Below are 25,082 nucleotides of genomic sequence, written 5' to 3'. Positions count from 1 at the left end.
ATCTTGAACAGGTCTGCCGATTCGGTCCAAAGTTTGGCCTTAGTACTATTTTGTCCAAATATAGTTTAAGATCGAAGATAAGCCATATCGGGCCACTCCTTCAGGCACCTCCCCCACAAAAGTTAAAAAAAAGTTCGGAAAAATTGTGCGTACGATAAACTCTTGAAGAAAGTGGCCGAATTGGACCATACGTTACACATCTTAATATATCTACCAGATATAGATCAGTTTCAAATATGGACTATATTTGTCCACTCCATCCGGTACCTCCCACACAAAATTTCGGATACATGTTCACTTTAAGACCTGCTTTCGAATCACATTGAGTTTTGTTGAAGCAACTTGCATTCGCTGCCTCAATTGCGATGGTAAAAGTTGTTTCAGGGGCAAGTCCATACTTCTTGAGCAAACATCCCTTAAGTTGTAAGTATTCTTTTTAGTATCTCCTCCGCAAATCTTTTGATCTCTAATCCTAATCAATATTTTTGTCAGTTCAAACGCCCATAATAATAATAATAATAATAATAATAATAATAATAATAATAATAATAATAATAATAATAATAATAATAATAATAATAATAATAATAATAATAATAATAATAATAATAATAATAATAATAATAATAATAATAATAATAATAATAATAATAATAATAATAATAATAATAATAATAATAATAACACTGTGCAACATTTTTGAGCTAATCGCGTGCAAACAACTTCTGTCAAGAATTTTTTGAAAGTAGAGGACCAATAGGCAAAAACCATATTTGGGTTTTGTATTCTTAGATCGGGTTCGGATTTTATGGCCCCATCTAAACATGGTTAAATATCGACTTTTTAACGCAAATCGGGGCTGTATCTTAGAAACCAATACGAATCTTTTTTTGACCACTGCAGCAAACTCGTAGATAAGAGCAGGAAGAACATATTTGGAGGAATAAAGAACTCGAAGAAATGAATTTATTGCCTTAAATTTTATAATATATCTAAAATTTCCATAATTTGTATATATTTCGCAGCGTATCTCCAAAACTGTTAAATTTTTCTTAATGTTATCTTTGGGTAAAATATTCGCTGAAATGTTATACACAACTCTTCAAAACATTTCATTGTTGTAAAATGCTTCTATTGCGTTCTTTCTAGCATAGTTTACAATTACAATTTGGTAAATATTTCAACAATGCGTTGAAATCCCAAATATGAGAATAAACTGGTTGTGTGAACATTGTTTGAAATATGTTTTGTAGAAGGTATGTTATTAAATACCGCGTAAACAACGTGAAATAATCATTTTAGAGTTTCAGAATGTTCTGAAGAATTGGTGGGTACATTATTTGCAACATTTTGCGTAATGTTACTTGGTTCAACTCCTAACAGTTTAGCTGCTACTGACCAGGATTCCAGAAATTGCGTAAACTTTTCTATATTTTAACGATTTTGATGCGCTAGATGCAGTTTTTCTTAGTTCATCTACTTTACGCATAAATTCTACTACTTTAGGGCTACAATATTGCTAAGGACTGCAAAGCGAAATTCTCATTAGTTTCTGAGATAAAAGCCAGACCAATGGAAAAACATGTCGTTTTTGGCTGGTTTAGATGAGGCCATAAAATCCAAACCCGATCTAAAAATCCGAAACCCAAGTAGGGCTTTTGTAGTCTCAATATGTACTTTCAGAATATGCCTATTAAAAGTTGTTTGCATTTTCAGTGTTGCATAGTGTAATAATAATAATAATAATAATAATAATAATAATAATAATAATAATAATAATAATAATAATAATAATAATAATAATAATAATAATAATAATAATAATAATAATAATGATAATAATAATAATAATAATAATAATAATAATAATAATAATAATAAATAAACTGTTAAACAAAAACTGTGTTTTTGCTATAGTTTTTAGAATGTTTTTCTTTTAAGATTGGATTACTTTACCAAAATTTCTATCAATTTGAGTTGTGAAGATAAGTTCTATATTTTACCATGTTAAAGGAGTGTAGCTATTATACCCTGAGAACTATAGTGCATTTATTTCCAAATAGTATATCAAAGAACAAAAGAGCCATAGTTTTATTTCTTGTTTTCGTAGTTTCTTTTTCTCAAATTAGTTCTAATTGGAAGATATATTATGATTCCATAAGTTATGATGATACAATTTTAAATCAAGCACGTTTATATTATTTGCATAATTTCAAACAATTAATCCCTGAACTTCAAATATATATTGTTTTTCTTTTTTTATATCTTTATTAACATCTACACACCTGTGCAAACAAAAAGAGACCTTGAAATAATTGAAAGCACCGTTTTTACCGTTGCAACAATGCACATACTAAGTTTTTTATACTGTTTCACATACATACATGCGTAAAACCAATTGTATGTTTAAAACCAATTGTATTTGAAATATGTATAATAATTAATAATGCAATTGTTAAAATGTTTTATTAGGAAAAATTACAATTTAAATTAACAAAACAAAAGAAACAAAACGTATAATACTTCTTCTTTAAAGGAAATTATATAAGGACGACAGTGGTTCCAATAAATATTTGTTTCATGAATTGGTGAAATAGTTTTGAGATAAGAAAAAATTATCATATATTTATTCGAACTACGGTGTCACCGTGGTGCAATGGTATGCACACCCGCCTTACACGCTGAAGGCCGTGGGTTCGATTCCCCGGCCAAACAACATCAAAGATTTTTCAACGGTGGCAAAACACCCCTCAGTAATGTTGGCGACATTTCCTGAGTATTTCAGCCATGTAAAACTTCTCTACAAGTGGTGTCTTAGACACGCCGTTCGGACTCGGCGATAAACAATATCTAATATGAATCGGGTGCACTCATTGATATCGGCGATAAACAGTAGGTCCCATATCACTGAGCTAATATGAATCGGCGTTCACTCCTTGATATGAAAGAGGTCTCCCTTGTCCCTTTTGGGATGTCTGTGGAACAATTGTTATTATTCGAACGACGACCAAGCTTCAGTTTTTTGAAAGATATTATATTCATTTTTTTCGTTCAAGCAAAATTTTTTTACAATATCATGAGTTTGATAGTAATTCGAACGAATTTGAATTCGAATCGTCTTAGAGAGGCAGGTCACTGTTTTCTTTTCCTAACTCTTTCTTATCCTCAAATACGAACGTAAAATTCTACATTCTAGGCAAAATGTTTTTTTGTTCCTTGAGATAATACTCGGTATTTATATTTCTTCCACAATTTCTTCTTATTTCTGAACCACTGTGCAATATACGTTTTAACACATGCATTTCCATTGAATGCCACATTCGGGAGAAAATTTGTTTAAATACAAGATCAGTGCAGTGAATTAATTTAGTACACCTTTGGTCTTTAAGGTGTAGAAAATTAGAGGAAGCATACGCCTTCACCGAAGAATAAGTTATGACTTTAACGATTTCATTAGCCTTAATACTGGGTGTAATTGGTACATTACCAATTACCCTAGCCTCTGGTAAGTGGGGGCATAACTGTCACATTTTATTTCGGTACCAAAGAACTTACGGGTTTTCTTCACCTTGCAGGCAGCTTGGAAAGCAGCAGCAGCAGTAGTGGTCCATATATGTATTACAGCTCAACTGGTCCCTCAAGTAGTAGCTATGTCACTACCACTAACAATGCCGCTTATCAATCATCAGCCAATGCTCCCATAAGCTACACAACTACTTATCAATCTGGAGATGTTCCTGCAAATAAGGGATATTCGATGAGCTATTCAAGTTCCACAGGTAATAGCTATCAGTCAGCAGATGTTCCCGCCTCAGGCAGTACCTACACCATCACTTCTCCTACCTCAGCCAGCAGTAGTTATCAATCCGGTAGTGTTCCCGCAAGTAATGGCTATTCGATGAGCTACTCAAGTTCCTCAGGGAACAGCAATAGCAATCCCATGACCATGAATTTGAATAAACCAGCAGGAGAATCAGCAAGTAGTACCTACACCATAACTTCCCCTAGCTCCATCAGCTACTCAAGTTCCACCGGCAACAGCTATAAACCAGCAGAGGTAACCGTAAGTAGTACCATGAATGTCAATAAACCAGCAGTAACAAGTAGTACCTACACTGTGACTTCCCCTACCTCCACCAGCAGTAATTATCAATCAGTCGATGTTCCTGCAAATAAGGGATATTCCATAAACTACTCAAGTTCCTCAGGGAGTAGCAATCCCATGACAATGAATGTAAATAAACCAGCCGTGGAAGCAGCAAGTACTTCCTACACCATGACTTCCCCTACATCCACAAGCAGTACATATACCATAACTACCCCTACCTTTAGCAGCGACTCTGAAAAGGAGCAATACATGAGAATGATGGCTTTGATCAATGCCAACTCTAACAGCTATCCGAATACTTACTATCAAACCTCAACTCAGGCAATTAGTCCCACCACATTGTATCTCAACCAAAGACCTGTAAACGTCGTCAATGGTGTTGCTGGAGGAGTAGCACTGCAGTTAATGGTGGCTTGAGCGGTAGTGGTGGCGCGGGCGCTGGAATATCAGGTGGTTTCGGACTGGAAGGAGGTATTTCAGGAAATATGGCCACCGGCGGATCTGTTGGTACATCAGGTAGCTTGAGCGGCAGTGGTGGCGCGGGCGCTGGAATTTCAGGTGGCCTCGGACTCGGAGGAGGTATTTCTGGAAATATGGCCATCGGCGGATCTGTTGGTACATCAGGTACCTTGAGCGGCAGTGGTGGCGCGGGCGCTGGAATTTCAGGTGGCCTCGGACTGGGAGGTATTTCAGGAAATATGGCCACCGGCGGATCTGTTGGCACATCAGGTAGCTTGAGCGGCAGTGGTGGCGCGGGCGCTGGAATTTCAGGTGGTGTCGGACTCGGAGGAGGTATTTCTGGAAATATGGCCACCGGCGGATCTGTTGATACAAAAGGCAGCTTGAGCGGCAGTGGCAGCGCGGGCGCTGGAATTTCAGGTGGCCTCGGACTGGGAGGAGGTATTTCAGGAAATATGGCCGCCGCCGGCGGATCTGTTGGTACATCAGGTAGCTGGAGCGGCAGTGGTGGTGGCGCGGGCGCTGGAATTTCAGGTGGTTTCGGACTGGGAGGAGGTATTTCTGGAAATATGGCCACCGGCGGATCTGTTGGCACATCAGGTAGCTTGAGCGGCAGTGCTGGCGCGGGCGCTGGAATTTCAGGTGGTTTCGGACTGGGAGGAGGTATTTCTGGAAATATGGCCACCGGCGGATCTGTTGGTACATCAGGTAGCTTGAGCGGCAGTGGTGGCGCGGGCGCTGGAATTTCAGTTGGTCTCGGACTCGGAGGAGGTATTTCTGGAAATATGGCCACCGGCGGATCTTCTGGCACATTGGCGATTGGCGTAAATGGTGGTGCAGGTGCAAATGGCGGTCTGAGTACCGGTGCAGGTGGTGGCGCTTCTCTAGGAGGAAGTGTCAGTGTTAATGGTGGTGGATCCCTGGGAACAGGAGTCGGTGGCAAATTAGGTGGTTCCGGTAGTGGTTCCATGGGAATTGGTCTCGGTGGAAATATTGGTGTCAATGGTGGTGTGAGTGGTGGTCTTAACGGCGGTCATGCTATTGGAGGAGGAATAGGAGCCAACAGCGGTCTTTCTCTTGGAGGCGCAGTAGGGACCAATGGAGGTATGGGAACCACTGTTAATAGCGGCCTTACTCTTGGAGGAGGGGCAGGAGCCAATGGTGGCTTAAGCGGCGGACTTTCTATTGGAGGAGGAATTGGAGGAAGTGGTTCTGCCGGTTTCGGTTCCTCAGGTGGCCTCGGTGGAAATTTGGTGTCAGGTATTAAAGTAAATGTAAACGGTAATGGTGGTTCAAACAGCGGCCTTACTCTTGGAGCGGGAGCCAATGGTGGCATGAGTGGTGGTCTTAATGGCGGTCTTTCTGTTGGAGGAAGTGGTTCTGCTGGTTTCGGTTCCTCAGGTGGCCTCGGTGGAAATTTGGTATCAGGTATTAACGTAAATGTAAATGGTGGTTCGAACAGCGGCCTTACTATTGGAGGAGGAGCCAGTGGTGGTCTCAACGGCGGTCTTTCTGTTGGAGGAAGTGGTTCTGCCGGTTTCGGTTCCTCAGGTGGTACTGGTATTAATGTAAATACAAACACCAATGCCGGCATCGGAACTGGTAGCCTAAATTTGAAAGGAAATTCTGGTGGCCTTTTCGATGGTCTCTTTAATCTCGTGGGTGGTGTTGTCAACACTGCTGGTAATCTCGTGGGTGGTACTGTTAACGCTGCTGGTAAAGTAGTTGGTGGGCTTGTAGGTACTTCTGGGAATTTACTTGGTAATGCAGCATTAGCGAGTGGAAATGTTGCTGGTGGTCCTGCAAACGCTGCTGGAAATATAGCTGGTCGTCTGACATCAACGGCTGGACATGTTGTTGGTGGTGCTGCCAACGTTGCTGGAAATATAGCTGGTAATGCAGCATTAACGGCCGGAAAAGTTGTTGGTGGTGCTGCAAACGCTGCTGGAAATATAGCTGGTCGTCTGACATCAACGGCTGGACATGTTGTTGGTGGTGCTGCCAACGTTGCTGGAAATATAGCTGGTAATGCGGCATCGACGGCTGGAAATATCGTCGCCCAGACCACAGGAAATCTTATCAATAATGCTGTCCAGACAACTGGAAATTCTTATGGTGGTAATAGATGGAGTGTTACAACAACGAATGGCAATCGAGGTGGACTTTTGGGACTGCTCGGTTGAACATTTTAACACTAATATCTAACGATTGTCATCCTAATATTTTATTTTTGCATTAAAATGTTGGTAATATTTTGAAACTAATAAATAAACTCAATTTTAATGGAAATGTTTTTTTTATTATCCGGGATCTTCTGAAAATGGTATTCTGTAAAAAAAAACTTAGGGAAAGGTATAAAAGTGCTGTCAGAATATGGTTAATTATGTTCGTGTTGAACAGTGTAACACGTGCCTCATTGAAATAATGATGTACCGTATATCTTAAAACCAAATCCATATCAGACAAATCGTCCGTCGATCCGTCTGTCCTGATGCGCAGGAACAATATAAAAGATTTGTTCCAATTTTTGTACAGCCTAATATGTTTCAAAACTTTTATCAAGTTCAAAGATGGATCTGGCAATATATCCCTGAATGCCTACTACGCAGTCTTTTGGTTCTTGCTGGGACAGATAAGCAGATGTTTTGCACGATATCATCGATCCTTGCCATATAGGAATTCATCCCGAGTGTAGTTGAACCAAAAGTCGTGGTACACTCCTCAGCTGCGACTGCTTCCGTGTGAATGCTATTTAAACCTGTTTGGTAGGCTTGTTGAACTAGGGGCTCTCTCATGTAATATTTGACCTCTCTCCCTCCTAACATGCCTGGGTGGGGCAGTTCTATCTACCATATGGTGATTAGGATCGCTCTCACAATAAGAACCGAACAAGTACGGCAACGAAAGCATGCCGTTGTTTTGTTGTACTGAAATAATCTTTGTCTTTGAGGAGGCACCCTGTTGCAGTCCTCAGGTTGAATATTTTTGTGACAGGTTGAATATTTTTCCATCGCGTTGCTCTTATTTTCGCGGATCTTACCACTGATCGACCTATCTCATTATATGTGGTCAACTAGGTTTATTTATCTTCAACGCAAGTGCTCACGGCTGTGCAATTGAGGACCTTTTCCTTCATCTCAACTTGTCGCAGATAGGTGTGGCATGCGTGGACGAAACGAACAAGTGATCCCTAATATCTTGGGGTAGTTGGTGATCAGAATTCTGCTACCATCGACTATAACATTCAACTTAGTTCTCACCTTTGACGTCTATGCGGTGAACAGAGTGGCCTTAGATTTAGCGGCGGATATTTGCATATTCCTTGCCTTTCACAAATTACATCTGAGGAAGGTATCTGACGTTACGATGTACATGGCTTCTGGTGGGAGTTGATAGATGATTGGTTGAGTTTAAACAGTTTCGGATATATCACTCTACCTTGCGGAGCTCCCTGTCTCACTCTATGGGGCTTGAAATCTTGGACACTACGTTTCAAACTTGGCCAAATGGTTGTCTGCTCGATGTCTTGCTCTGGTTGAGTCCTCAACTAATATGTGTGGAGATGGTGTGCAGCACTGTTGTCGTGCTGTGCTGCTTACGGAATCCATGTCAGCTGTTTTAGCATTACAATGGAGATTCCATCAGGACCCAACGCTTTGGGCGATTTAGCATTACTGATAGCATTGGCAACAACATTCATTGTAAATTATGGTGGTTCCTCCTCGACAGGAACAGATCTAATGCAACGCAGTACTCTTCTCATAGCCATGTCCCTTCTGAGGTACTTGACAAATTGTCGAATAATGTTTTTCCCCCCTTCGGATCAGTCAGCGTAATGTCGCCAAACGTCACTCTCGAACGCTGGAAAATAGGAGGATAGGACCTCCATCTTCCTTCTTTCCAGGGTTCGAGAGTGACTTAAGCGTTAACCCACAATTCACTTATTCCGGCACCAGTGTTGCAACTCTTCAGATGATTTAACCACTTGTTTACCAACCAACCTCTTAACTTCCAGTGTCCTTAATCTGGGGTCACTGGGGATGGCACGACGAAACTCATCACGCGCATTTGCTTGCTAGAGTCGTCGCTTCTGCTGGGACATTTGGTCTCACTTCGAGTATTCGACCAGCAGGTATATGGCGAGCGGCTGCAGCAGAGATGAAGACCGTTCCGAGAGTTCTTTCTGCTACTCAAACATGAGAAGGATAGGGCAGATATCTGAAGTGGTGATTTGTGAACTATCTGAAACTCGGACAATTAGTTTTGCCATGATTGATGAAAGTGCGGCGTTTAGAGGTAATGAAATCGGGTCGTCTGCTGTTGGAGACAATTATGGGGAAATGGTATGATTCAAGAGAAATGGCGGGTTGCCAGGTGACGTCATTTGCAAGAACAGTCGAAACGATGGTTATGCCGAACTGTGACACTCTCCGCTAATTCATCGACCGTGCATAAAGGTAGATCTATCAATCTGCTCAGCAGCACTATAACCCTCTGGGTATAAAAATTCATTAAAATTCCCCAAAAACAAACGGTTATGATGTTTTAAAAGTTGGCCCAACATTAACCCATAACCTGGAGTTAGGTATGGAAGTGCCGAGGTAAAGTTGCTGAAGGTATACATTCCGTACGATACGATAAATAGATCTAATGGCAACGGTCTCCTCAGCAAAGTCAACAATATTGTAGATTTTCTCAGTCGGAGCAACACCATGGAAACAAATCTTAGAGCCACCAGTAGTTGCACTGAATACAACGTTTTGCTTGCCTTCCTTATACACCAGTCTGTCCGGTATAGACCTATCTAACTTCAGCTTTACTCGAGTAACCCATACATTGAATGTATGGCGGTAGCAGTAAAGGTGGGACTGCCGGGGTAGAGATTGATAGTTGTGTCCTGCTTTATATGTCCCATACTAATTCGCTTTTGGACGGCAATAACCGTCTAGTGCAAGGGGACTCCTATGCTCATCATCAGGTATGACATTCCGTCCTAGGCAATGACCAGTGGGATACAGTGCTGGTCGAGCAAATTTATAGCTTCAAAAGGTGGATGAAGACGCTCATATGTGGCTTACACCATTTTCTTATCATCGTCTCCATTTACAGACCATACGACGTCATAACCTCTGATCGCCGTACTTTTCTGTACCATAGAAAAACTGATTGGCAAGGGTTCAGAGAGTGTACCAATCACCGCTTCAGAGAGCTGCCGATTCCCTCAGGTGCTCGATTAAACGCTCATACCTGCTGGTCGAATACCCGAAATTATACAAAAGTTCCCAGCAGACGTCAAGATAAGTAGATGAACGTGATGAGCTTCGCCCAACGAACCCTAAAGACCCAGGACTTAGGGAACTTACCTGTGAAATCAACAGGCTTATTACATCGCTTCCAATGTCCATCATGAACTTTGCCATTCCGCCCAAGGAAATGTCCGGAAGGCTCCACGTTTTGCACGGTGATCGAAGACGCTCCTACGAGTATAAAATGGGATTGCCACATACATCATCATTGTGGCACACGGTCTGATAAATGAAGTGTCCTGTCAACCCGTTATTTTCCTCTGGCTCAGACCATTTTTCGATCATCGTCTCTTTTAACAGACCATCCGACTTCATAATCTATAATCCCAATACTTGCCTTTATTATTGAAAATCTGATTGGCAAAGGTTTAGAGAATTCGGGTAACTGATAGAATTTCCGAGACATCATAACAACCTCAGCCGCTACCTACACACCTGCTGGTCGAATACCTAAAATTGCAAAAAAAAAAAAAAAATCCCGACGGATTAGCAAAGAGCTTCATCGTGCGAACCCTGAAGACCCAAGAGTTAGAGAACTTACGGATAAAGTGACTAAACCACCTGCAGCAATGCAACATTGGATTGAGTAAATTGAATTGGAAAGAAGGATGGTAAAACGGCTGTTACTTTCAATGCCGTGACAGATCCGAAGACGTTAGCTTTTTATTTGAACCGAACGTAACCTGAGAGTGACATATCTCGCCGTATAAGAGCCCTCTCAGCCGAAATGTTACCAACGTAATTTATTTAGGCATCTTCAGAGGTTATTCTGGATCCACATTCCAGTTATAATCTTAGTCCAGGATTCTCAAAGCAAGTCGCAGATCTTTGGCCTAACAGATTCATTGAGTTTTCGACCATTCGACTGAACCTATGCCGCCCTAATTAATAAGCTATTTTAATCCATATTATATTACTACTACAGAGGTTACGGGACTAGTAAAAGAGCGTGTGAGGCTTTGTCGTACGAACCCTGAAGACCCAAGAGTTAGAAAACTTACTCTTGAAGTCAACAGACTAGTAGGCGAACATAAGCGGAAAAAGTTAATAGACCACTTGAAGCAATGCAACATTGGTACAAGATTGAGAAAATGGACATTGACATATCCGCAGAGGTGCGCGTGTTATTTTATGAGGCCATTCATAGAGCACCCGAGAGTGATAGCGTGCGTTTTACGCCCTATAAGAGCCCTCTCAGTCGAGGTCCAAAGCGATAGGTCCACACAGAATAACCATAAGCCTTGAATGTTGGCAGGGTGGTTAAGATGTTAAAGCCAGGCAACGATGCCAGCAGAGGCGAATCGTACAGGCCAATCTTCGTAGAGGCACTACTCCTTCCGGTGATGAGAAACAGCTTCCCAGTTGCCCAACATCAATACATTTCAGTAGAGATCAAACAGTCATGGTGGCTCTTGACATATCGAAGGCCTCCAATATATAGAGAAGTCTTCCTTCCCGCCGTATTTTAAACGATGGGTAATCAACTGTTTGTTTGGACACCAATCGTTTGTGGAGTTCAGAAAGAAGAAGTCGAAACCCCGTAGAGTGCAACAGGGAGATCCCCAAAGCAAGGTAATATATCTGGAAGTATTTAACATCTATCTTCGTGAAATTCTACACCCTTCAGATGCCATAGATATTTTAAAGACATATGTACGTGATATGTTAAATATCTTTGTAGCTGACTTAATGCAGTTCTTCCATCTGAAGAATATGTAAAAATCCAACGCTAAATCCACTGTTCACCAACTGGATGGCTGAAATGAGGCTACCCCTGAACATAATGGTCGATGGTGCCCTGATTCCAATCAGAAAAACTACCCCAAAATATTGGGGGTAACGTTCGTTAACCTGTTTAAGACATTCGCGGTACAGATATTTGCGATAAGATAAGAAGTATGCAGAGTGCCCTCAAGTATTGGTCGATGGTGTCCAGATTCTGACCAAAAAACTATACCAAAATATTGGGTGTAATTTTCGTTAGCATGTTAAAGTGTTCTGCTCATGTCACCGCTATTTGCGACAAGATCAGAAGTAATAACGGGGCCCTCAAGTTGCTGGTCAGCAGCACTTGGAGTACAAAAAAAAAACATTGTTGATTTCCTATAAAGCAATAGACCGGACTGTGGTAAACTATGCGGCGCCAGTGTGGTATGCTTATATTAAAGCTATGCAGGGGAAGAATATCCAAACCTATCAGAATGTCGCCCTGTGGGCCATCTTCATGAGGAGGTGAAGATTTCGCCGGTGCATCAGCAAGATGTAGTCGATGTAGCTCCTACGTGGGAGTTACAGCCTTGAGCATCCCTTCCACAATCTAGTCTAGACAGGCCGCCAGCACCAAGGCAGATTAGGTCTTATACGCCCATACGCATTCACAACGATGCAGTTGTGTAGACAGTACAAAGATACAGTGTGAATGGCATACTCAGATCCGCACGATTCAACCGCGTCAATAAATCCACTGCTACAATGTTCACCATCTGGACGGCTGAAATAAGGCTTGCCCTGAACATAGTAGGATGTAACGTTCGTAAGCATGTTTAAGTCGTCCGCGCAATACACTGCTATTTACGATAAAATCAGGAACAAAGTCTTCAAGTTGTTGGCCGAGAGCACCTCGTACAAAGCAACAGACCGTTCTGCGGTGAGCTATGTTATGCAACAGGCTGCCTACTTCAACAAAATGTTATCGATGAAATATCGCTTGGGTTTTATCGCCGAGAGCATCTCTGCCACAATTTTGTGGCTTTCCTCACTCAGACACGTCAGGAAGGATCTTCATGATCATGAGAGAAAAAGGTCCAAAGGACAGACAGGCTTAAATAACACTCACATTGATGCAGTTGCGCGAAGACCACCCCTTCTTCCATCACAGCAGAAGAACGCATGCTATATGAAAAACACGTAACCAACGCATGTCCTGTATGTGAACTGACCATGTTTTAATTTGGATGCAGAGGAACCAAAACCAGATAACTGAAAAAAATACACAAACGAACCTATTTGCGTTGCTACAACAATGACAACTGGTAACCACCGTAACTCTCGAATGGAGCCAAAGTGCCAGCAGAAACGACTTTACAGGATTATATCCTTTTCATGAAAATTTGCATAATCAAATGGCAAAGTTGCTGCCCTATGCCCTCGATAGCCTCACGAATTCCATCTTTGAGGTCTGGAATCGTCACCGGGCCTCAAATGAAGAAGTCACAAGGTGTTAACTAACAAGATTTCGGTGGTCAATTGTGATAAGCTCTACGAGAGATCACGGTCTATAAATTTTTCTTGTAAAAGAACAGAGGTTACGTTGCTTGTGTGGCACATGGCACCGTCTTCTAGAAAATAAAAGTAACCCAGACAAATACCATCCAACTCACATCATAAAAAAGTCATTAATCATCTCTAGATAGCACAATCTAGTCACCGTAAATATTGATCCAACCTGACGGTTGAGTGTTACCATAAGATTCGAGACACAATTTCCAACGGTTGTTACAACAAGTTCCCCACCTGACTTCTCGGGTAAGTCGGTATCGGTGGACTTTGTTATTTTAATATTTGGTTTTTATTAAAGCCTTCTGCCTCTACCCTTATAATACATTTTAAAAATTATCTTTATTATCATAGGATAGGGTATCACAAAGTCGACCCGGTTCCAACAGCTACCTCTTCAGCTTTATTTAATTAAATATTTACTTAGAAGAATATATTTAAATAATAGACGAATTGTTTGGATTGTGCAAATAATTTGACAACTGTGCGCCGAAAATTCAATACAACAAAAGCCGCGAACACAGCCACTTGTATTTGCCGTAAACAATAGTACTGAAGACATAGCTCAACGGAAATCTTTTGTCTTTGCATTGAAAGAACATTTGTTTGGTGTCACAAGCGCTATAAATAAGTAGAATATAGCGAAGGGTTTTATCATAGATTTGGTCGACATCGTTGGGACGACGAATCAGAAGAAGAACCCCACAAAAAAAAGAACTGTGCAAGAAAAACCAACATGAAATATTCTTTAAGTGCCATCCTGGCCATTATGCTGGGCATAATGGGCCATACGCCATGGTCACAGGCAGCCACAAGTTTGTCCTTGAGTAAGTTTTGGAGATAGAGAATATATGTTTTTGGGAAGATATATTTAATGTGGCAATTTTGTACTCTTCCGTAGCTGGCATCAGTGACCAAACACACACAACTTCCCAGAGTACCTCATCCACCTCCTCGGGTCTAGGTTTATTTGGTGGTGCAATTAATGCTGCTAATAATGTGGCTGGCTCCCTCATTGGTGGTGGTCTCAATTTGGTTAATTCAATTTTCGGCGGAGGTTCCGGCAATTCAGGTAGTTCCCTTAACTTGGGCAGTGGCTCTACCACCAATAATGGTGGCAGCGGTTCCACAACCTGGACTTGGGGAACCAATGGCGGCAGCGGAAGTCTTGGTGGCGGCAGTACATCGGGTACCATTAATTTGGGTATTAATGGTAACACTGGTGGAAACTTCATTGGCACTATTGGTGGCGGAGGAAGTGGATCCGGTAGTTTGAATTTGGGCAGTGGTGGTTTGACATGGGGTAACGGCGGTAGTGGCAGTCTTACAGGAACTATTGGAGGCAATACTGGTGGAGGATCACTAAATTTGGGAGGTGGTAGTATTACTGGAAATCTTGGCATTAATGGCGGCATTAACACCAACATAGGCGGTGGAAGTTCTAGTTTAACCTGGGGAAGTGGCGGCGGAATTGGCAGCCTTACTGGAGGAAATACTGGTTCAATAACCGTGGGAACCGGAGGAAGTGGTGGCATTAATGGTGCAATTAATGGCAATCTTGGCAGCTTGGGTAGTGGCACCTGGGATATAAACTTGGGAACCGGAAATCTTGGTGGCCTTAATGCCAATATCGGCGGAGGAAGTTCTAGTATTACCTTGGGAACTGGTGGAAGCAGTGGTGGAAATGGTATTCTCACTGGAAACCTTGGCATTGATGGCAATCTTGGCAACTTAGGAGGTGGAAAATGGGAATTAAACTGGGGAAGTGGCGGCTCTGGCGGTCTTACCGGAACTACAGGCATTGATGGTGCAATAAACGTGGGAACCGGTGGAAATGGTATGCTCACTGGAAATCTTGGAGGAACTGTTGGCATTGATGGCAATCTTGGCAGTTTGGGAGGTGAAAAATGGGATCTAAACTTGGGAAGTGGCGGCGCTGGCGGTCTTACCGGAACTACAGGCATTGATGGTGCAATAAACGTGGGAACCGGTGGAAATGGTATGCTCACTGGAAATCTTGGAGGAACTGTTGGCATTGATGGCAATCTTGGCAGTTTAGGAGGTGGGCAATGGGGTATAAATTTGGGAACTGACGGTTCTGGCGGTCTTACCGGAACTACAGGCATTGATGGTGCAATAAACGTGGGAACCAGTGGAAATGGTATGCTCACTGGAAATCTTGGAGGAAATCTTGACATTGATGGAAATCTTGGCAGTTTAGGAGGTGGAAAATGGGAATTAAACTGGGGAAGTGGCGGCTCTGGTGGTCTTACCGGAACTACAGGCATTGATGGTGCAATAAACGTGGGAACCGGTGGAAATGGTATCCTCACTGGAAATCTTGGAGGAAATCTTGGCATTGATGGCAATCTTGGCAGTTTAGGAGGTGGAAAATTGGAACTAAACTTGGGAACTGGCGGTTCTGGCGGTCTTACCGGAACTACAGGCATTGATGGTGCAATAAACGTGGGAACCGGTGGAAATGGTATCCTCACTGGAAATCTTGGAGGAACTGTTGGCATTGATGGCAATCTTGGCAACTTAGGAGGTGGAAAATGGGAACTAAACTGGGGTAGTGGCGGCACTGGCGGTCTTACCGGAACTACAGGCATTGATGGTGCAATAAACGTAGGAACCGCTGGAAATGGTGTGCTCACTGGAAATCTTGGAGGAACTGTTGGCATTGACGGCAATCTTGGCAATTTGGGAGGTGGGCAATGGGGTATAAACTGGGTAAATGGCGGCAATGGCGATCTTACCGGAACTACAGGTGGAAATGCTGGCATTGATCACACAATAACCTGGGGCAACAATGGAAGTGGTAGCCTCACAGGAAACCTTGACGTTAATGGTGCAATTAATGGTAATCTTGGTGGTATGGGTGGTAGCAGCATTACTGGAGAACTAAGCGGCAGTGGTCTGATTGGAAGCGGAACCATCACAGGCAGTGCTACTGGAAACACCGTTGAGAATCAAGGAGGTGCCATCGGCTCAATAACAATTGGTGGCGGAGATAGTGGTATGGTTAGCGGAAACCTTGGTGGATCCACAACTGGATCAATCGGCGGCCTAATTACCGGTGAGTTAAGTGGTAATACAGGTGGCACTATCAACCTAGGTGGCGGCAGCATTAACGGCGAGCTTCAACATAATGTTAATATTGATGTGAACGGTGGTGTAGGTGGTCATGTTGAAGGTACCACAGGAACTGGAACTGGCCATGTCGCAGTCGATAACTCACTAACCACTGAAGGTAGTGGTGGTGGCTCTATTACCCTTAATTGGGGACACAACACCAACAATGTTGATGGTTCCTCAAATGGCCAATGGATAGTAGATGGCAGCCATGGAATTACAGGCAACTTGAACTGGGGTCATGAGACCGGAACTCAACCTGGAAGCACAGGCCATGTCGTAGTTGATAACTCACACCCAACTGGCACTGGCGAAGGCTCCATTCATCTCAATTTGGAACACAACACCAACAATATCGATGGTTCTTCAAATGGTCAGTGGATCGTAGATGGCAGCCATGGAATTACAGGCAACTTGAACTGGGGTCATGAGACCGGAACTCAACCTGGAAGCACAGGAACTGGCCAAGTCGTAGTTGATAACTCACACCCAACTGGCACTGGTGAAGGCTCCATTCATCTTAATTGGGGACACAATACCAACAATGTCGATGGCAATACTGGAATGACTGGAAACTTGAACTGGGGTCATGAAACCGGAACCCAACCTGGTACCACAGGTACTGGCCAAATCGTAGTTGATAACTCAGAAACCACTGGCACTAGTGATGGCTCCATTCATCTTAATTGGGGACACAATACCAACAATGTCGCTGGCAATACTGGAATGACTGGAAACTTGAACTGGGGTCATGAAACCGGAACTCAACCTGGTACCACAGGTACTGGCCAAATCGTAGTTGATAACTCACAAACCACTGGCACTGGTGATGGCTCCATTAATCTCAATTGGGGACACAACAATGTCGATGGCAATACTGGAAACTTGAACTGGGGTCATGAGACCGGAACTCAACCTGGAAGCACAGGCCAAGTCGTAGTTGATAACTCACACCCAACTGGCACTGGTGAAGGCTCCATTCATCTCAATTGGGAACACAACAACAACAATGTCGATGGCAATACTGGAATGACTGGAAACTTGAACTGGGGTCATGAAACCGGAGCTCAACCTGGTACCACAGGTACTGGCCAAATCGTAGTTGATAACTCACAAACCACTGGCACTGGTGATGGCTCCATTCATCTCAATTGGGGACACAACAATGTCGATGACAATACTGGAAACTTGAACTGGGGTCATGAAACCGGAACTCAACCCGGTACCACAGGTACTGGCCAAATCGTAGTTGATAACTCACAAAACACTGGCACTGGTGATGGCTCCATTCATCTCAATTGGGGACACAACACCAACAATGTCGATGGCAATACTGGAAACTTGAACTGGGGTCATGAAATCGGAACTCAACCTGGAAGCACAGGCCAAGTCGTAGTTGATAACTCACACCCAACTGGCACTGGTGAAGGCTCCATTCATGTTAATTGGGGACACAACACCAACAATGTCGATGGCAATACTGGAAACTTGAACTGGGGTCATGAAATCGGAACTCAACCTGATACCACAGGTACTGGCCAGGTAGCAATTGATAACTCACAAACGACGGGCAGTAATGGTGGCACCATTAATCTTACTTGGGAACCCAACAACAACAATGTGGATGGTACCTCAAATGGTCACTGGATTGTAGATGGCAATCATGAAATAACAGGCAACTTGAATTGGGGTGGTCTTGAGACTGGACATCAAGTTGAAACGCCTGTAGACCCTGTAACCGGCAGAGATGCTGAGAATGAAGTTCCTCAAAATGTGGGTGAAGAATCTCCAAGCACTAGCACAGGACCCACAGGAACTGGTCATCTTACTTGGGAAATACCAACCGGACATGAAGGTACCAACACCCAGCCCACTGAAACTGTTGTTCCGCATAATCCTGGAGAAGGCTCAGTTCATATAACTGTGGAACCGAACCATGAAACTCCCGTAACTGAACCAGAACAACCAACAGGTGGTCATATTAACATTGACATCAATCACGTGGTCCATCCCACAGATGATAATGTTGTTCCTCAACAACCAGAACCCCATAATATACCAATTGAACCTCAACCAACTGTTGAAGAGAAGCCAGTTGCACCCGTTGATCCAATTGTGCCCGATACACCCATCGGAACCATTCCGGATCACAATAATAACTGGATAACCGATACACCGACTGAAATTGCCGTACCAGAAACACCAGCCAAGGAAACGCCAACACCCGGAGAAACTTCTACTCCTACAACACCCGGGGAACAACCTGATGTACCCACCAGCACCAATAACTTCTATTATGAGTTGATGTTACAATTCTTGAAAAACCTCAAATTACGTGCAGATGTCTTTGGTCAGGATTATCTGATGGCCAAATTATTTGCCAAATTCTTTGGTCCCTATAGTCCAGAATATCTCATGAATTTAATGTATGCTCCAGTTCCGGCTCGCATGCCTCCTGCACCTGCATACCCCATGTATATGCCACAACCTTTTGGCTATCCAACAATGTATCCTGGAAATATGCCTTATTCAGGCTATTATCCTCCCCGTATGACTTATCCCGGCATGATGCCACAACCGTATCCAGCCATTATGCCTCAATACCCAACTTACCCAGCCATAATGCCTCAGCCCACAACTTATCCAGCAGTTATTCCCCACACCAAATATCCTTACTCTGGTTTTATGCCCTCGGATGGTTTATCAGCCAAAATGGATTTCCCTCTAATGATGCTCCACAATATATTTGGTGAGAATATTCCAGAATCCCTTTTGTCTAAGGTTTATAAGACTGTCAAACCTTGGTATGTACCCAAATTCCCCATGAAAGGTAGTTCGATGGATTTGCCGCAAATAAAACCCATAACTGGTGCCTTTACAACAACCATAAAGGAGATAGTTGGAAGCAAACCTGTAATGACGACAGCAGATATTAAACCTGTGGCAAGCACTGATGACATCAAACCAATTATGACAACATGGCATTTGAACCCCGTTGGGACTACCGCTGATATCAAACCGGTTGCACCAACCCCAAGTACCATGGACCTGAAGCCTTCAACCCTCCTCCCGGCCGATATCAATTCAAATATAATGCCTCTTATTGGAACTGTGGATCCCTCATACATGTCCACAATGGACATCAAACCTTCAACCATCAACCTAGGTGATAGCAATTCAATGGTCATGCCTTTTGGAACAATTAAATACACCATGCCTACCACGGCTGACATCAAACTGGTTCCTCCAACCTCAAGTACAATGGACCTGAAACCTTCAACCCTCCTCCCGGCCGACATCAATTCAAACATAATGCCTCTTATTGGAACTTTGGATCACTACCCCTATCCATCCACAATGGACATCAAACCTTCAAACTTCTACACAGCTGATGGCAATTCAATGATCATGCCTCTTGTTTCAACCTTGGGTCCCTCATTTCTGAGCACCGCTAACATCACCCCTAATGGTCCAACAGAAATATACCAAGGACCTGGACCTGTTAACCATTCCAACGGCCAGACGGCGACTTATTCTAATGGTAGTTCTGCTTAAAAATTCCAACAAAAAATTAATTTAGAAAAAACCGAAATTATCCTTGGAAATACAGACCTCAGACTAGGCACTGAAACGAAGTTAAACGATAAAAAAATTATATAAAAAATTAATTTGTTTTCTATTGTTGTAAAATACGAATATAAAGAAAATAAAAATAAATTATTTTAAATATAAGTCCAAGCGTAACTAGCAAACAAAACTCCTGAGAAATGTTTCAGGAGTCTTTATTTCCCAAAGAAATATTTCTGGAGCCTTTTTCTTAATTTAAAACCCTAGCCCTTAGTTTGTATTTCCTTGGAACAACCTGTGAAAGTTTGATAACAAAAAAGCTTTTCTTCTGATGGTCTTCCTTGTTTTGTTTTCTAGAATCTCCCATTTTAATTTGTAATGCGGATGCAGGCCAAAATGCCGATTCTAATGTTTTACTCTCTTGCCATAATGCGACCTGGTCGGATGAGGGTGAAGAGGAGGGTCTTTATTATGGCCTACCTCTCAATGTCTTTGAAAGTCTAAATAACTATGATGGCTATTTGGGTTTATATTTTGATGGTAGTGAAGAGAGTGGTAGTGAGCAGATGGATAAAGCTCAAGAACAAGGCCCCAAAGCTTTCGATACGTTGACAGAAAACTCTACCCGAAATCTCACTGAAACTAGAAATGGCATATCTGAAGATGAAATTTCAAACGGTCTTCAAGAAAGTGCCGGTAAGCCCTTAGTTGAAACTCCAAATGAAATCGTATTCGAACCTTCCACAGTATCGCCAGAAAATGCTGATGAAAATGGCGCCCAACATTTAAGTAAAACAAATAATGAATATCCTGATGACTCCACCGTAGACTCTTCTGAAAATAGTGAAGAAAGTAGTCAGGAAAATTTAAAATTTCCCATGGTAGAAGAATCTGCAAGTCATTTGTGGGATACAGCCCTGGATACCTCAGCTACATCTTCCACAAACACCCAACTCGAAGCCTCTGAACAGCAACCTGAAACTGAAAATCAAAATCAAAGTTCTTCTAGTGGTACTTCAGAAACTTCTCTCGTATCATCTATTAATACGACTTCCGATGACACTCTTGTAAACTCCGAAGTTACAGAGTTTGAAGAAAATGGCGCACAACACTTAAGTGAAACTAGTAATGAATTGTCTGATGATTCCGCCACAGAATCTTCGGAAGATAGTGGAGAAAGTAGCCAGGAAACTTTAACATTTTCCATGGCTGAAGAACCTGCACCTAGTACCTCTAATATGTCTTCCACAAACTCCGAATTCAAAGTCTCTGAACAACAAAGCGAAATTGAGAACCCAAATCGTAGCTTAGCCAGCGGTAAAATGTCTCCTGCTGTTACACCAGATATTTCCCTCGATTCCTTTAGAAATACGACTCCCGATAAAGCTCTTATGAAGTCCGAAAATGTTAGCGAAGTTGCAGAATATGAAGAAAATGGCGCCCAACATCTAAGTAAAACCACTAAGGCATCTTCCGATAATTCCACCACAGAATCTTTCGAAAATAACACTCTTCTGAACTACGAAAATGTTACAGAAATGACAGAATCGAAAGAACATGCCGAAGAAAATGGCGCCCAACACCTAACTGAAACCACTGACGCATCCCCTGATAATCCCGTCACAGAACTTTCCCAAAATAGTAAAGAAATTAGTCAGGAAGGTTTAAAAATATCCATGGCTGAGGAACCTGCAAGTGATTTAAGTGACTTGTTCCTGGGTACCTCAGGTGTGTCATCCGCAAACAAAGAACTTGGAGCCTATGATCCACAAACTGCAACGGAAAACGAAAATCGAAGCCTAGCAAACGATTCCTCCAATGATACAACTTCCGATAATACGCTTATGAAGCCCAAATTGGAAGAAAATGCAGCAGAAAATGGCGCCCAACACCTAAGTCATGCAACTCACTTAGGCTCTGATAATCCCCCAACCGCATCTTCTGAAAATAATGGAGAAAGTAGTCAGGAAAATATAAAACTTCTTATGGCAGAAGAACCTATAAAGGATTCGCTGGATACGACCCTGAGTACCTCAGATATGCAGTCCACAAACAAAAAACTTGGAGACTCTGAACAACAAACTGAAATTGAAAACCCGAATCGAAGTTTAGCAACTGAAGCAAATGGCGCCCAACATCTAAGTGAAACCACTTACGCACCGGCTGATAATTCTATCACAGAATCTTCGGAAAATAGTAAAGAAATACGTCAGTCTGAAAATGGTAAAGAAATTTCCATGATTCAAGAACCTGCAAGTGATTTGGGGGACTTGATTCTGGATGGTTTAGATATGTCATCCACAAACAAAGAACTTGGAGACTCTAAACAACAAACTGAAATTGAAAACCCAAATCGAAGCTTAACAACCAATTCATTCGTTGATAAAACTCCCGATAACACGCTTATGAATTCGGAAAATGTTACAGAAGTTAGAGAATCGTCCGAAAATACTGTAGAAAATGGCGCCCAACATCTAAGTGATGCAACTAACGTAAATTCTGATAATCCTCTTAACGAATCTTCTGAAAATAGTGAAGAAAGTAGTCAGGAAAGTCTAAAACTACCCACGGCTGAGGAATCCGCAAGTGATTTGGGAGACACAACCCTAGATTACTCAGATATGTCATCCACAAACAACGAACTTGGAGCCTCCGAACAACAAACAGAAATTGAAAATACAAATCGAAGCTTAGCAGCCGATTCCTCCAGTGATACAACCTACGATAACACTTTTATGGACTCGGAAAATATTACAGCAGATACAGAATTGGACGAAAGTGCTGAAGAAAATGGCGCCCAATATCTAAGTAAAACAACTAATGAATCTCCAGATAATCCATCCCTAGAACCTTCTCAAAATGTTACAGAAAGTAGTCAAGAACCTTTGAATTCATCCACAACAGAAGAACCCACAAATAATTCAGCGGACATGACTCTGGATAGCTTAGATATATCATCCACAAAAATTCCAATAATAGCCTCTGAAGTGGAACTAGAAACCTCAACTCGAATTACTGCGACCGCTATAAATTCTGCCATTGACGCTCCAGAAGTTTCTCTCGATTCCTTTACTATTGCGACACCCGACAATTCTCTTATAGAACACCAAGGCTCCGATAATGTCCCAGCGGGTACTGAATCGTCAGAAAATGCAGAAGAAGTTACTGAATCGTCTGAAAGTGACGATCCAACTGCAGTCATTCCATTCACAGAGGGAGATTCTCTCTTTTCGAATGCAGAAGATATTCCTATACCCGCTTTAGAAAGTCTTGCAGCCGAAACAACGTATACTAGCGATCTTCCTAAAGTTGCTGTTAATCCTGCTGTTAACTTAACATTTTTAGAAAGTAACGATTATCAAGCGAATTCTTCAGAAACAGCAGATTCCAACGAAGACGAAGGAGAAGATGAGGAAGGAGAAGAAGAAGAAAATTCCACTGTCACGAACTTAGGCAACTCGTCCATAATCGCCTCAACTGTCGAATCCACTGAAAATCAGACAGAAAAGACTGAGACTCCAATTTCGCTTGATGATGAAGAAAGTTCTGTTAATACCACTGTTAACACCGATGTTGGCAACTCCATCATCCACTTCACAAATGTTGCCCACCAAGCCTCAGAAAATCAAGCAGATTTGACCACGAATCCAATGCAGAATATTGAAGTTGAAATGACGTCTCCGGGTAATGTTCCGGAAGTCACTGTTAATACTATTGACGTTTCTGTTAATCCCACTGTTAAATTAACATTGGTAGGTAAAAGCGAGAACGCAGAAAATTCCTCACATATAGCAGACTCCGGAAAAGAAAATGTGTCGCAAAATGCAACAGAGATTGCCAATCCAAAGCGGAATATTGAAGCCGTAATAACATCTCCAAGTGAACTTACAGAAACTGCCGCTTTAGATCCCACTGTTAACAGATCTTTAAACGGTAACGTTGGACATTTAAATAACTTATCACAATCGACTAAATATACCGATCCCACAGGTACAAGTACATCCATTGATTTCTCAAACACATCTGATGAAGCGTCCGAAACTCAAATGACAGTTAGTGGAACCGCAAGTGAAAGCACTGAAGCAAAGATAACATCTCCTGAAACAGTTGCTGTTAACTCCACTGTCATAATACCTGCCGATATCTCAGAAATGACCATTACAAATCCCATTCATGTTGAACGACACAGTTCTGTAAATGATAATTCCATTATCGAAAGCACGGAAACTGAGGTATTATCTCCTAGTAGAACCACAGAATCTGCTCCTGTTAACTTGGCGTTTATAATACCAAGTGATATCCCAGAAATCTCAATTAATGATCCCATTACAGTCGTATCTAATAGCTCCGTAACTGATAATTATCTCAGCACTTCCACGAGTGCCGCTTCCAAAATCTCCGGAAACCAAATTAAAGTGAGTGAAGCCCCAAGTGAAAGCATTGATATCGAAATTACACATCCCAGTGGAAACTTAGAGACTGCTGTTAAGGCCACTGCTAACATTTCCACAAGTGATATGTCCGAAAGCCCCAAGATAGATCCCATCAAAGCTCTATTTAACATTGCTGTAAATAATGCTGAAGTTGGCAACACTGTTAATGCTTCGAACTCTGTTTATAACATAATGGATAATGCGGTAAACAATGTAAAGAATTTGACCACTGAATACTCGGCAAAACAAAATGTTTATGTTGCAGACAGAGAATCCCTAACATCTGTCCCTAACATTGAACCAGAAAATGACAAATCAGCAGATTCTGTAAGTAACATTGTGGAAAACATTTCTTCAAGAGAACATGAATTCCCGGTGGGCAACTTTTCGATCGATTCTCTAAATAACTTAACAGACAATTCTAGTGCAAATTCAACAGCGAAATATTCGCAAGAAGAAAATCTGCGTGTCCCAGAAAGTTCCAGCAGAGTGGCTTTAAGTGATTCTGTTAATGGCCTATCCATAGATACTCCAGCGGAAAGACTATATATCAAAAACTCATCAATTAACAATAGTTCCGATTATCCAACCAACAAAGCCGAGAGCGTTTCTGTTATCAATTCTGCAGAAATTTCAAGCATTGTAGCCGAGACTCCAACCAATGATGTTAGCAACATTATAGAAAATGCTGACCATAACACTGGTGATGCAACTGTACATCTTGTGAAGACAGATCCCCATGACTCTGTTGTTAACATTTTTCCAGAAAGTTCCAGCAGTGCTGTCATAAGTAACCCT

General features: G+C 42.1%; 3 protein-coding genes across 5 annotated transcripts in view; 2 read left to right on the top strand and 1 right to left on the bottom strand.

Moving 5' to 3' along the window:
• Positions 1-25,082, top strand: part of dnc (phosphodiesterase dunce) — a 1,334,769-nt gene that overhangs the window by 457,170 nt on the left and 852,517 nt on the right. The window lies entirely within an intron of this gene.
• On the bottom strand, positions 4,555-6,161 carry LOC141398473 (uncharacterized). Its single transcript, XM_073975757.1, is given in 2 exon segments — positions 4,555-4,569; positions 4,620-6,161. Coding segments are annotated over 2 exon segments (1,557 nt in total).
• Positions 6,325-6,750, top strand: LOC141398472 (uncharacterized; the record flags this gene model as incomplete). Its single annotated transcript, XM_073975756.1, has 1 exon — positions 6,325-6,750. A coding segment is annotated over one exon (426 nt), but the record flags the coding sequence as incomplete, so codon positions are not given.

Source organism: Musca autumnalis, unplaced genomic scaffold (genome assembly GCF_047663935.1).
Source record: "Musca autumnalis isolate F117 unplaced genomic scaffold, ASM4766393v1 scaffold_3, whole genome shotgun sequence".
In the NCBI taxonomy this organism is placed as follows: Eukaryota; Metazoa; Arthropoda; class Insecta; order Diptera; family Muscidae; genus Musca; species Musca autumnalis.
Note: the sequence above shows the minus strand (reverse complement) of the source record. Positions and strands in the feature narration are given on the sequence as shown.